At 36.4% G+C, this 14054-nt stretch overlaps 1 protein-coding gene across 24 annotated transcripts in view; it reads right to left on the bottom strand.

Annotated features, from left to right (window-relative positions):
- MLIP (muscular LMNA interacting protein) overlaps positions 1–14054 on the bottom strand; it is a 240849-nt gene that overhangs the window by 113339 nt on the left and 113456 nt on the right. For all 24 annotated transcript variants that reach the window (XM_057303877.1, XM_057303878.1, XM_048219721.2 and 21 more), the window contains one exon: positions 10943–11335. In XM_057303877.1, coding sequence (XP_057159860.1) covers positions 10943–11335 — 393 coding nt within the window. The remainder of the gene's footprint in view (positions 1–10942; positions 11336–14054) is intronic.

The following is a 14054-nucleotide window of genomic DNA, read 5'->3' as shown; positions in this document are numbered from 1 at the left end:
TTCATTTCAGAGGGTGCGTTGGAGGGGCAGGAATCTTTAGGTGATATCTCCAAGAACAAAAGAGCTAGTGGGTACCATTTCCCTCCCCTCCACCCCAGTCCACATACACAGACATCTGTGGGAACCAACATAGCACCAATGCTACCCACCTAGCTTGCTAACAGCATGCCCCACCCTCATGCTCTTCTGCAGACCCACCCTATCCAACATGCCCTTGGCAGGAGTTCATCCAAAGCCATGCCACAAGTGTGGCAGTGTGCAAGCAGACTTTTAAGGGTCCGGCACCACCTCAAAATGTCTCCTGCCCCAGGGAGAGGGAAAGAAAATCACACATAACAGTTCAACTATGGCTGTGAGCTGGGAGCAGATATCACCTCTGACTGCAGATTCCATCCTCCAACAAAAGCATCACAAGGGACAACACAGGAATAGTACCCTGCAGTTTAGTGCCACCACAGCTCTTGCAAATGTCTGGTCTGACTCAACTCAATCCCAGGGCAGCCCCAGGCTGACCCACTAACAACAGAGGGACCAAACCCTGCCCACAACAGGCAAAGAGAGATGTTGCAGATGACTTGACTGAAGGCAAACACAGCTCAGCCACAACAATAGAGCACATGCCACACATATAAGAGACACCCCTAAAGAGCCAGTTTCTGGTGAACAGGGGACATTGCACTGTAGGGAACTATAGGACCTCCTTTTTTTTTTAAGGCCACTACTTTCAAGAGCAGGAGAAATAGCTGACTTCCCTAACCCATAGAAACAGATATAGAGAGCTAGATAAAATGAGGAGACAGAGGAATATGTCTCAAATGAAAGAACAAGACAAAATCACAGCAAGGGAGCTAAACAAAACAGATAAGTAACATGCCTGATTGAGAATTTAAAACAGCGGTCTTAAAAATATTCACTGGACTTGAGAAAAGAATGGAAGATCTCGGGAGACCCTCAACAAAAAGATAGAAAACATTAACAATAACCAATCAGAAATAAAGAACTCAATAACTGTAATTGAAAATACACTAGAAGGAATAAGTAGTAGACAGGAAGAAGCAGAAAAACAGATCAGCAACCTGGAGAGAGTAATGGAAATCAATCAAGCTGACCATGAGAGAGAAATATAATAATAATAATAATAATAATAATAATAATAATAATAATATAATAATAAATGAAAATAGATTAAGGGAACTCAGCAATACCATTGAGCATAATGACATTCACATTATAGGGATCCCAGAGAAGAGAGGGAAAAGGGGGAAGAAAATTAGCTTGAAGAAATAATTGCTGAAAACGTCCTCAATCTGGGGAAGGAAACAAAAATCCAGATTCAGGAGACACAGAGAGCCCTCCTAAAAAATCAACCCAAGGATATCTACACCAAGACATGTAGTAATTAAAATGGCAAAAAGTGGTGATAAAGAGAGAATTTAAAAAGAGCAAGAGAAAATAAAACAGATAAAGCTATCAGTTGATTTTTCAGCAGAAACTTTACAGGCCAGAAGAAAGTGGCATGATATATTCCAAGTGCTGAAAGAAAAAAAAACCTACAACCAAGAATTCTCTATCCAGCAAGGCTATCATTCAGGATAGATGGAGAGATAAAGAGTTTCCCAGATGAACAAAAGTTAAAGGAATTCATCACAACTAAACCAGCCTTAGAAGAAATGACAAAGGGGACTCTGAGTGTAAAGAAAGATCATAAGCAGGAGTAAGAAAAGTAGCACAAAAGCAGTAAAACGAAGTGTAACTATAAAAATCAGTCAAGGGATTCACAGAATAAGAGGATGTAAAGCATGATGCCCTATACCTAAAACGTGTGTGTTGTGGGGGAGAAGAGGAGTAAAAATTTAGTGTTTTTAGAATGGGTGCAAACTTAAGCCATTGTCAAATTAATATAGACTGCTATATGTATAAGATGTTATATAGAATCCTAATGGTAACCACAAATCAAAAACTGGTAATAGATATGCAAAACATAAAGAGAAGGGAATCCCCATATATCACTAAAGAAAACCAGCAAACTATGAGAGAAGAGAACAAGGGAAGAAAGGAACAGAGAAGAACTACAAAAACAACCAAAAAACAAGTAACAAAGGGCAATGAGTACATACCTATCAATAATTACTTTGAATGTAGATGGACTAAATACTCCAATCAAAAGACATAGGATGATGGCATGGAAAAAAAAGCAAAACCCATCAATATGCTTCCTACAAGAGACTCATTCTATACCTAAAGATATATGGGGATTGAAATTGAAGGGATGGAAAAGCATTTATCATGCAAATGGAAGTGAAGAAAGCTGGAGTAGCAATACTTATATCAGACAAAATAGACATTAAAACAAAGACTGTAACAAAAGACAAAGAGGGACACTATAGAGCCATAAAAGGAACAAACAAGAAGATAAACAATTGTAAATATTTATGCACCCAACATGGGAGCACCCAAATATATAAAGCAGCTAATAGCAAACATAAAGGAAGTAAACCATAGTAATACAATAATATTAGGGGACTTTAACATACCACTTACATCAATGGACAGTTCATCCCCACAGAAAAACAACAAAGAAACAGTGGCTTCAAATGATACATTGGACCAGATGGATCTACCAGATAAATTCAGAACACTCCATCCTAAAACAGAAGAATACATATTCTTTTTGAGTTTACATGGACCATGCTCCAGAGTAGATCATTAACAGGCCACAAAACCAGTCCCCACAAATTCAAAAAGATCTAAGTCATACCATGCATCTTTTCTGACCACAACACTGTGAAATGAGAAATCAACCACAAGAAAAAGCCTGGAAAGACAACAAATACATGGAGGTTAAATAACATGTTACTAAACAAAGAATGGGTCAAGCAAGAAGCCAAAGAGAAAATAAAAAAATATGTGGAAACAAATGAAAATGAAAATGCAATGGTTCAAAATCTGTGGGCTACAGCAAAAGCTGTTCTAAGAAGGAACTTTATAGCAATGCAAGCCAACCTCAAGAAGCAAGAAAAATCTCAAATAAACAACCTAACCTTACACATAAAAGAGCTAGAAAAATAAAAGCAAAACCCCAAAACAGTAGAAGGAAGGAGATAATAAAGATTAAAACAGAAATAAATGAAAGAGAAACTAATAAATGAAATAGAATGAAATTAGGCGTACTTTTAAAGGATCAACACAATTGATAAAACTTTAGCTGGACACATATGAATGAGAACACAAAATCACAAACGAAAGAGAAGAAATAACAAACACCACAGAAATACAAACAATTTTAAGAAACTATTATGAGAAATTATTTGCCAACAAATTAGACAACCTACAAGCAATGAATTAAATTCCTAGAAATGGATGAAATTCCAGAACTAAATCAGGAAGAAATAGAAAAATTGAAGAGAACAATTACTGGCAATGAAATTGAATCAGTAACTTAAAATCTCCCACAACCAAAAGTCCAGGATCAGATGGCCTCACAGGTGAATTTTACTAAACGTTTAAAGTAGAGTTAATACCTATTCTTCTCAGAGCACCTGGCTGGCTCAGTCAATAGATCATGCAACTCTTGATCTCAGGGCTGTCAGTTCAAGCTCCATGTTGGACGTGGAACCTACTTAAAAAAACAAACAAACAAAAAACCCCTATTTTTCTCAAACTAGTCAAAAAAATATAAGAGGAAGGAAAGCTTCCAAATTCATTCTATGAGACCAGCATTATCCTGATAACAAAATCAGATAAAGACACTACCAAAAAAAGAGAACTATAGGCCAATATCTCTGATGAACATGGATGTAAAAATCCTCAACAAAATATTAGCAAACCAAATCCAACAATACATTAAAAAACCATTCACCATAATCAAGTGGAATTTATTCCTGGGATGCAAGAGTTGTTCAATATTCACAAATCAATCAACATGATATATCACATCAACAAGAGAAAGGAAAAAACCATATGATCATTTCAATAGATGCAAAAAAAGCATTTGACATAGTATACCATCCATTCGTGATAAAAATCCTCAACAAAGTAGGTTTAGAGGGAACATACCTCAACATACTAAAGACCATAGATGAAAAACCCACAGCCAATATCATACTTGATGGTGAAAACCTGAGAGCTTTTCCGCTAATGTCAGAAACAAGACAAGGATGTCCACTGATAGCACTTTTATTCAACATAGTACTGGAAGTCCTAGCAATCAGGCAACAAAAAGAAAGGCATCCAAATTGGTAAGGAAGAAGTAAAACTTTCACTATTTGCAAATCACATGATACTTTAATTAGAAAACCCTAAAAACTTCAGCAAAAAATCTACTAGAACTGATAAATGAATTCAGTAAGGTTTCAGGATACAAAATCAATATACAGAAATAAGTTGCATTTCTAAACACTAATGATGAAGTAGCAGAAAGATAAATCAAGAAAACAGTTTCATTTACAATTGTAACAAAAATAATAAAATACCTAGGAATAAACTTAACCAAGGAGGTGGAAATCCTGTATTCTGAAAATTATAAAACACTGATGCAAGAAATTGAGATGACCCAAAGAAATGGAAAGATATTCTATGCTCCTGTTGGGAGAACAAATATTGTTAAAATGTCCATACTATCCAAAGCAATCTATAGATTTAATGTAATCCCTATCAAAATACCAAGAGCATTTTTCACAGAACTAGAGCAAAGAATCTTAAAATTTTGTGGAACCACAAAAGACACGGAACAGCCAAAGCAATATTGAAAAAGAAAACAAAACTGGAAGTATCACAATCTTAGATGTCAAGACACACTACAAAGCTGTAGTAATAAAAAATAGTGTGGCACTGGCACAAAAACAGACACATAGATTGATAGAACAGGATAGAGAGCCCAGAAATAAACCCACAATTATATCATCAATTAATCTTCAACACAGGACACAAGAATATGCAATGGGAAAAAGACAGCCTTTTCAACAAATGGTGTTTGTAAAACAGGACAGCTACATGCAAAAGAATGAAACTGTCTCATACCTACAGAAAATGAAACTGTTTCTCATACCTACAAAAAATTAACTCAAAGTGTATTAATTACCTAAATATGAGACCTGAAGCCATAAAAATCCTAGAAGAGAGCACAGGCAGTCATTTTTCTGACATCGGCCGTAACAACATTTTTCTAGAAATGTCTCCTGTGGCAAGGGAAACAAAAGCAAAAATGACCTGTTGGGACTACAGCAAAATAAAAAGCTTCTGCACAGCAAAAGAAATAATCAACAAAACTGAAAGACAACCAATGGAATAGGAGAAGATATTTGAAAATGATATATCTGGTAGGGGATTAGGATCCAAAATATATAAAGAATTATACAACTCAACACACACAAAGATCCAATTAAAAATGGGCAGAAGACACACAAAGACATTTCTCTGATGAAGATATCCAGTTGGACAACAGTCACATGAAAAGATGCCCAACATCACTCATCATCAGGGTAATGCAAATCAAAACCATAATGAGATACTACCTCACACCCGTCAGAATGGCTACAATCAAAATCACAAGAAACAAGTGTTGGCCAGGATGTGGAGAAAAAGGAACCCTCATGCACTGTTGGTGGGAATGCAAAGTGGTACAGCCACTGTGGAAAACAGTATGGAGGTTCCTCAAAAAATTAAAAATTAAATTACCATATGATCCAGTAATTCCCCTACTGGGTATTTACCCAGAGAATATGAAAACACTAAATGGAAAAGATAAATGCACCCCTGTGTGTCTCACCGTCTCCTACTTTATTTCCTATCTTCTGGTGAGTCCTTTTTACATTCCTTGTCTTCTTCCAGCCTCTTCTTACATGTTGGCACTTCCCTGGCCATTTACATTGTCTGAAATGCCCAGGCCCTAGTTATCTGCCAAGAAGACTTGTACTCATTGTTCATATTTCAGCTACCTACAGTGTGACCCTTCCTGATGGTCTGGGCTGATCTAGCTGTCCTCCTCCTGAACTTCCCCTTGTTCTTACAACATGTTCCCTTTCATTGTTACTGTTTTCAGGTGGATCTTTTTCAAGTTCCTTAAAGGCAGGTACTATGTCTTTTACAGTTAATTCCCTTACTCTCTAGTACCTGGCATATTATAACATGCAGGAATGAAGAAACAGAGTGTCTAGTGGAATAGGAACAAAAGGACAGAGTTCAGGGACAAAGTGTCTCCTTGAAGAAAGCCTCATCACCTTCCTCAGCAACTGTCCCCTCTTGTTCTGCTCTAGACTCTGGTGAGTGAAGATGAGGAGGGGAAGGGGGACAGTGACTCTGATAACCATTCAGTCTTTATCTCACCAACAAGAAAAAAAAAATTTTGAGTTCTGACATTAACAGGTCAGGAGACCCTCCTGTTAAAAGGTTCCATCAGCTTCCTGCTGGAACTGTCAAAACAACTTGATTTTCCATAAATGTACTTCCTCTGCCCCGTGGGCTAATGGCACAATTGATTGCTCACCCAGAGGAAACAACATGCTACCACTGAGGGATTTCAGGGATCCTGCCAGCATCAAAGCAGAACGAAGCCTGGAAGTGTAAGGAAGGTTTCTATGTCTAACACCCTATCCAAATAATTTGTTGTAATTTCTTTTCCATGGATCCATAAAATCTAGGTACTTAATAAATATGCATGCCAGTGTCCTAATTTCCCAGATTTTCATGTAGGAACATCCTCTATTTACTCCCAGCCAGTTTTTCTGACCTCATATTCCATGTCTTCTCCTCTGTTCTTATACCTAAGCTACATTTGAAGCAATATAAAACCTCTCCCTTGGGCGCCTGGGTGGCTCAGTCAGTTAAGCATCTGCCTTTGGCTCAGGTCATGATTCTGGGGTCCTGGGATTGAGCCCCATCTTAACTTCTTAAATAGGGTAAATTATCTGTTGAGAACCTACCATGAGCCAGGCACTGTTCTAGGCACATTACATATATTATCTCATTTAATCTTCACAAGGAAGGTTGATATCATTACCCCATTTCACAAATGAGGAAACTAAGCTTTATAATTTCAAGTAACTCCCTAGAGGAGCACGGCCAGCATGTTACCTGTGTCATTCCTGCTCTCCCAAAGCATCTCTCTAGTGCATGGGCTCCTTTCCTTACCACAATCCATTTCTCAACTTCATTTCTGTCCCTAACACCCCACTCACACTGTTCCCCTTAAGGTCATCAAATGACCTTCTAATTCCAAAATTTAATGGGCTCTGAAGGTTCTACTTTTTTTGACCTTGTTTTGTATTTTATTTTTCCTTTTATTTATAAGATTTTATATTATTTTTATTTACTTGACCTTGTTTATAGACTATTATTTTTGTTGAATGTCCCTCCAGCTTTCACTGTATGAAACCCCTCTCTCCAACTTCTTTGGACCCCTGAGTCTCTGTCATTGGCTTCTATTCTTTCACAGGTCCTTTACATTTTGCTATTTCCTGGCTTGTACCTTACATCCTTTTGTTCTACATGTTCTACATTCTTTCCATGAGTAAATATCATCACTCTCATCAACTTACGTAGCAAATATCTCCAGTCTCCCATCCCTCTCCTGTGTTCCAGATTCATACTCTCAGGTCCTTCCTAGAGAACATCATGCTGTGCCATCAAGGTATCTGAAGCTCCACATCAGATGTCCTATCTCTTCCTATCACTTCCTGAAACCTATTATTTTTCCCTCAATTAATGATATCAACATTCATCCAATTTCCCTGGTTAGAAATTTTATCCATCCTTGACTTTTCCCATCTATGTCGATGAACAAATCCAGTTAAATCTACCATGCAAGTGCTTTTTATTCCCACTGCCACTGCCTGAGCTACAGGCTTTTTCAAAGGTCGTTCAGCCAAATCACTCTGTGTTTGTATGTGTATATTAACCTCTCTTTAACTCTAGTATTATCCCTAGATAAGACAGTACTTAGACCTTTACATCAACATTCAAGATGCCAACACTCAAAAACACTACTTTCTTTCTGAATTTTTATTGAGAGGATTTTGATTCAACTGCTTATTTTACATAGCATTTTTACTTTTGACCTGCACTTTAAATTTTTTAATTGTTTAGTGATTTTTTTTAACATACCACACTTTTATTTAAACATGTTACTTCACTGAACGTATTTGGAGCATAACGATATTCAACCCAATATTTTGTATTGACCGTGTTCATGATAATATAGTAACTACTGTAGGGAACAAAATGTTTAATAGAAATGGATTTACCATGGACTTTACCTCTAAAGACTACAATCTGCTAGGGGAGATGAGGCATGCACCAAATAGTTACAATGCATGCTGAAATAGGAGAATTGTTATAAAAGATGAACAGGAAAAAAGCTATCAGGATCATATTGAGGGATAGTTTATTTTGACTCAGAGAACCAAAGCTGACTTCATAAAGGAGGCAATATCTGTGCAAGGACTTCAAAGGTGTTAACTCTTAAATATTCATTCCTTTTATACACCTTATTGAACCTCACCTATATGCAAGACACCACACTAAGTGCTGGAGACAAAGAAATAAATGAGACAGACCTGGACTTAAATTGCTCTCTGTCTAGTGAGGAAGAAAGATAATTCATTATTACAACAGGGTGAAAAGGAGCTATAATGGAAATTTTCTAAAAAGGCTAAAAAACTATATGGAAAATGGTACAGATGGAGAAGACCTAACTCCTCTTCAAAGGGAATGTTTCTAGAAGGAGGCACTACTTGAACTGAGCTTAGAGTATCGAGTAGCCTAGGCCAAAATGGAGATGGGTCTGGGGAAGAAAGCAGCTTTGAGGAATCAAGGGCTCAGGGATGGAAAAGTATGAAGTATGTACTTTTGTGGTAGTTCAGAAGAGCTGAAGAAGAGAGGTAGAAGATGTGGATAGAAAATGGCATCTAGGATAGTTTATGGAAAGGTTAAACGCCAGGGCAGGAACTGAAGCCATCTTTCAGAATAGCTTAATAAATTATTGCTGACTAGAAGTGCTAATTTATGGACAGTTCTATAGACGAATTCGTTTTTACCAGGTAGACCAGAAATTCACTTAAGTGACTACATTTCTGGTTGAAAAGTAGATGTTGTTGGCATCAAGTAATCCAATCAGGGATATTCTTTAGACTTGTTGCTTCTACTACTGACTACATTAAAATTCTCAGAGTGCCTTCTTTGGTTCTCTAGTCATTACTCTATGGTTGACATTTGTGGTTAACAATTACTTTATTCTTCTTTCATCTTATTTTTATTTGATGATGGCCTACTATTCATTACTCAAATGGATTATTATAGGAAATTGAAATAGGATCAATGGCTACTCCCAAACATTTCAAGATCCAGTATTCCTCCATTTGTGGCAACCATCATTTTCAGCCGCTGTTAATGAATTAGGTTGAACTTTGCCTTTTCATTTGGAGCTTTGATAACATCAACTGTAACCTACTGCCATAACCTTTTTTTGGACAAAAGATTCCAAAGTGTGTATTCAGGCTCTAGTTTGCTTCTGTATATTTGGTCACATACAAACAAATTAAATGACCAATGCAGGGAAAGAAATCTAGCAATTGGGGGGAAAAGTAAAGTAAAATTCCAAAAATTGCTGCAGAATATTTGCTTTGTTTATTTACATTTGTTATTATCACACCTACATGTTCCTCTTCAAAGGGGCCACATCAAATTACCCCACCCTGACTTTGGAAACCCCCGTGTCTCCAACTCGGTTATTTCAACATCTTTCCTGAGGCAAGAAAGAAATATTTAAGCCTATCACTGCTTACTGAGAACATGTTTAATTATATGATTAGAACATTTCCAATAACTGAGAATAAATTTTGAGAAGAAATAAATGTTTTAGTTCAGTAGACTGAGGTAGGAGTACCCCAGGGAGAGTCTTCTATTACCAAAAAGTAGCCTAAGGACACTGGATGCTTATAGGTGATATAAATTCAGCATCAGGAAGTCAGTGAAGGCTGCAGAGATGAAAATAGGCGGCACCTACTCTACAATTATGCATAGGTCCTAGCAGCACCAAAAGGCCAACTCACCAATAAAAATGTTTTCCCAACTACTTTGAGATGCTTACAAGTGCCTGGTCTAGCAGATCCTAAACAGGACATCTTGGTACTGACACACGCTTTCTCAAGGAGAACTCTGCATCCGCTGTCCACTCCCAAAGCCAGCCTCTTCATTCCTGACATTCTACCTACGCCCTGTCAAAGTCATTTTATAATTTCATCACAACAAATAGCCAACCAAAGGCAAATTCTTCCTATTTTTCCCTTCAAAATCGTTCCCTAACCACTCCCTTTCTTTCCTGCCATCACAGAAATTGGTCTTAAATAGGTTCTCCAACTTAAAGGAATTATTCGATTTTGCTGCTAAGTTTTGGGGTAGGTATCTTCTCCCCATTTCACTGAGGCAAGACCTGGCTACTGGCTTCCAGGACCACAACAGATATTCTTCTTAAGACACACAGGCAAGAATTTTTTTTTCTTACACACTCTTATTTCCTAGCATATCTTTTTACTATTCTTTCAGTAGTTAAAAGTAACATGCCTGTGTCTAACATCCAACCAATGTCTTCCCAAAGGATCTTTCTCATATCTGCAGTATGCTGCTTGATGCACCCAGCAAACCAAGCAGTATCAACCTTTTCCAAGAATTGTTCAAAAGTAAGAGATACCATTCTCCCAGATCCACCTCAGCTGAACATTTTACATCTTCTCTTCAGCCAATTCACAGTACAATTATATAATCTTTTTTGTCTTGTGAATTTATTATCTATATTTACTCTGTGATGATTTATGATCTTGGGATTTGGGTTTTTTAATCTTTTTCTTTGAGAGTTTTGTATGCCTCAAACAGGAAGGCCTTTGCAGACAGCCTAGGATAAAGAGTATGTAAACATTTTTTTTTTCTTATGACAAGAAGAAAAACCTACCTGCCCGTGCTTTTGCTGAGGGACAATCCCATGAGACATTTCAGGATATGATGGGGCCTGGAGGTCTGTCCCTCGTGTTTTGGGACGCACCACGTCAGAGACCAGACTGGAGGAAATTGCTAGAGATTTGGGCCGAGAAGCTGTAGTGCCCGTCCCTTCACGGGGGCTTTGTTCACCTTTTCCACTTGTAGCTTCATCTTCCCCTTCCGAGTCCACAATAAAGACATATTCAGCTTTGAAGAGGTCACTTTGCTGCATTCCTTGAAGTTCTTTTGCTTTAATTTCCCTTGCTTGTGAAATCTTTTCACTGCCGTCTGAAGGATAAATCAATGTCCCTTGGTTTCTCTCCGGTTGGCTCCCAGCATTCAAGGTCAAGTACTCATTGGACTCCGACTGCAATTAATGTAGAGACATAAAAGCATTGACATTGGTTTGACAATAGCTTCCTTTTTGACTGTACACTTAAAAGTTAACCTCTTTATAATCTCCAAGGCCAAGAATTTTTTAAATATATTTAAAAATCAGGTTGGCTAAGGAGAGATTGGGTTGAAGTTAATGGCTTACTTTTATCAGCCCACTTGTTTGTCCTGGTTCAAGCCCAATTTAGGGCTCAATGCTTTGAAATAAATCATGACATAATTTCTTAAAAAGAGATAGAGACAGCAATGTTTCCCATGAAGATATTCATGAAACAAATGGGAGTTGGTCAAGGGTTTCTTTATTGGTCAAGCAAAACCTGTATATCCTATATAAGCCAGGAGAGAAAGGAAACCCCATTGAAAGTTTCTAAAATAGTAAAATCTCTCTAAAAGTCTGAGAGAAAAAATAAAATTGCAACAAAATACATAGCTATTCAGACAAAATCATCCAAACTAACTGAAAAGAACTCAAGAATAAGACACCAAAAATCAAGTAGATATTTTTAGTACAAAGTATTTTTCACTGCTATTTTATTTTGTAATTCTAAATCTTTTCCCATCCAATTTCCTATGAGCACATAAAGGGTTTACAAGACCAGAGTAAGATAGCTTTATCAAGCTATCAAACATCTTTTTCTAAAATGATAGCAGCATTGTACACTAAGATTGTGTTTAAAAGACCCAATGTTTATTTTTCTGGTTTTGATAACCATGCTGTGGTTACTATCCTTTTCTTTGCAACACTTCTTTAGGCCTAAAATTACTTCAGAATAAAAAATTAAAGAAGACACTAAGCAAACGAAAATAAACTAAATTCCAACCACAGTGGTAAATCTAACGTGCGCTATTATGTGCATACGTATTGTGTGTGTGAAAACAGAAGTCAAACCATTGATGATATATAACTAACCTAAGGAGGCGATTTCACATACCCACTGCACATTTTTCAGCTGATGATGATTTAGTTGAGATAAAATACAAATTGCCTCCAATTAGGATTTCTTGGACAATGGTCATTTCACATTTTAAATTACACTACTATATGGTAACAAAAACCCAAATTGGAAAGAAGTTTAAATTAAAAATAACAGGATTCAAAGACAGATTGCTTATTATAAAAAGTAACAATAATTAAAAGGTGGCAAAAATTGAACTAGTTTTTGAAAAATTATTAATGAACTAAAATAACTCCCTTTCCCTGTATTATTCCTTATATTCCACATATGAGGGAAACCATATAATTGTTTTTCTCTGCTTGACTTAAAAAAAATTTCTGCCCAGATTTGTCTATTCTCTCCAATTTACTTATCAAATCATTGATTTACATCAGAACAATAAAATAAAAGAAAGTAATAAAATAACTCCTTTCCCCAGTAGCCCATCATTCTCTATTCCTTTACTCTAATATATTTTTTACAGCTTTATCACCATCTGAGATTTTATTATATACTTTTCACTTTTTTTATTGTATGCCTTCCCAAGAATGACTTATATGAGTTGGCTTTATCCATTTAGAACACAGCACCATGCACACAGTGTATTCAGTGAGTGGTTGAATATGTAAATAATCAAGGGATTATTTACCCTGTTCTATTATATTGAACTATTTAAAAAAATAGGAAGAAAAATTTTGAATATTTTAAATATGTAGTTGTGCGTGATCATTGCAATCAGCAAATAAATATCAACAACTTAGGAAGCTGTGGAGCTTTGCAACCAACATGAATTCATACACCCACAGTCTCATGTGTTCACAGTGCCTATACAAAGGATCCCATAAATATGCTATATAGAGTTGAGTACTGTTCAAGAGAAACTTCCCAGAAATTCTTACTGTAGCATTTAAGATCTCCCTGAAATAATTTGACCTCAATAGTCTTTGAAATAAGGTAGTAGCATTGGAAATCTCAGACCACAGATACATTACAACTTTCTGGATAAGACATTTTCATACGGAAGAATGAAGGGGGGGTTAAACAGAAAGGGCAATGAACTACGAGAGACTGTGGACTCTGGGAAACAAACTGAGGGTTTCAGAGGGGAGAGGGGTGGGGGATTGGGACAGGCCGGTGATGGGTATTAAGGAGGGCACATATTGCATGGTGCCCTGGGTATTGTACGCCAATAATGAATCATGGAACACTACATCAAAAACTAAGGATGTACTGTATGGTGACTAACATAGCAAAATAAAAAATTATTATTAAAAAATAAAAATAAAAAAGTAAACACCTACAAAACAGACTTAAAAAAAAAAAAGATGTTTTCATACAGACAAGGTGGACCAGATTATTTTACCCCCTTTAGTGATTCAGGTATGCCACAAAAATCCCCCAGTCATATTTTATTCATAATAACACAATATTAAAATACATTTTAAAGAGAAAGCTTTTGTACCCAAAATGTCATTATTCTAACACAAGTCATTTGCAAGGTTTTTAAAAATTTGTTTTAATTTCATTGCCAGTCTTGGTCTCATTTTAGATAAGTATAATCAACATATAAATATAATTTTATAACCAATTTTGTCTCTTACTATTATAAAGTTAACATTTTTCATGGAATTACATAATCACTATAATTATAACTTTGTGAAAATGATGTATTATCATACTTTTAACTTTTTTCTGATTGTTAGCTATTAGGCTATTTTTATTTTTCCCTGTTTTCCTACATAACATTTTTCTGCTTTT

The sequence above is a fragment of the Ursus arctos genome, unplaced genomic scaffold, assembly GCF_023065955.2.
Source record: "Ursus arctos isolate Adak ecotype North America unplaced genomic scaffold, UrsArc2.0 scaffold_29, whole genome shotgun sequence".
In the NCBI taxonomy this organism is placed as follows: domain Eukaryota; kingdom Metazoa; phylum Chordata; class Mammalia; order Carnivora; family Ursidae; genus Ursus; species Ursus arctos.
The sequence above is the reverse complement of the archived record's forward strand: the minus strand, read 5'-3'. Positions and strand labels throughout refer to the sequence as shown.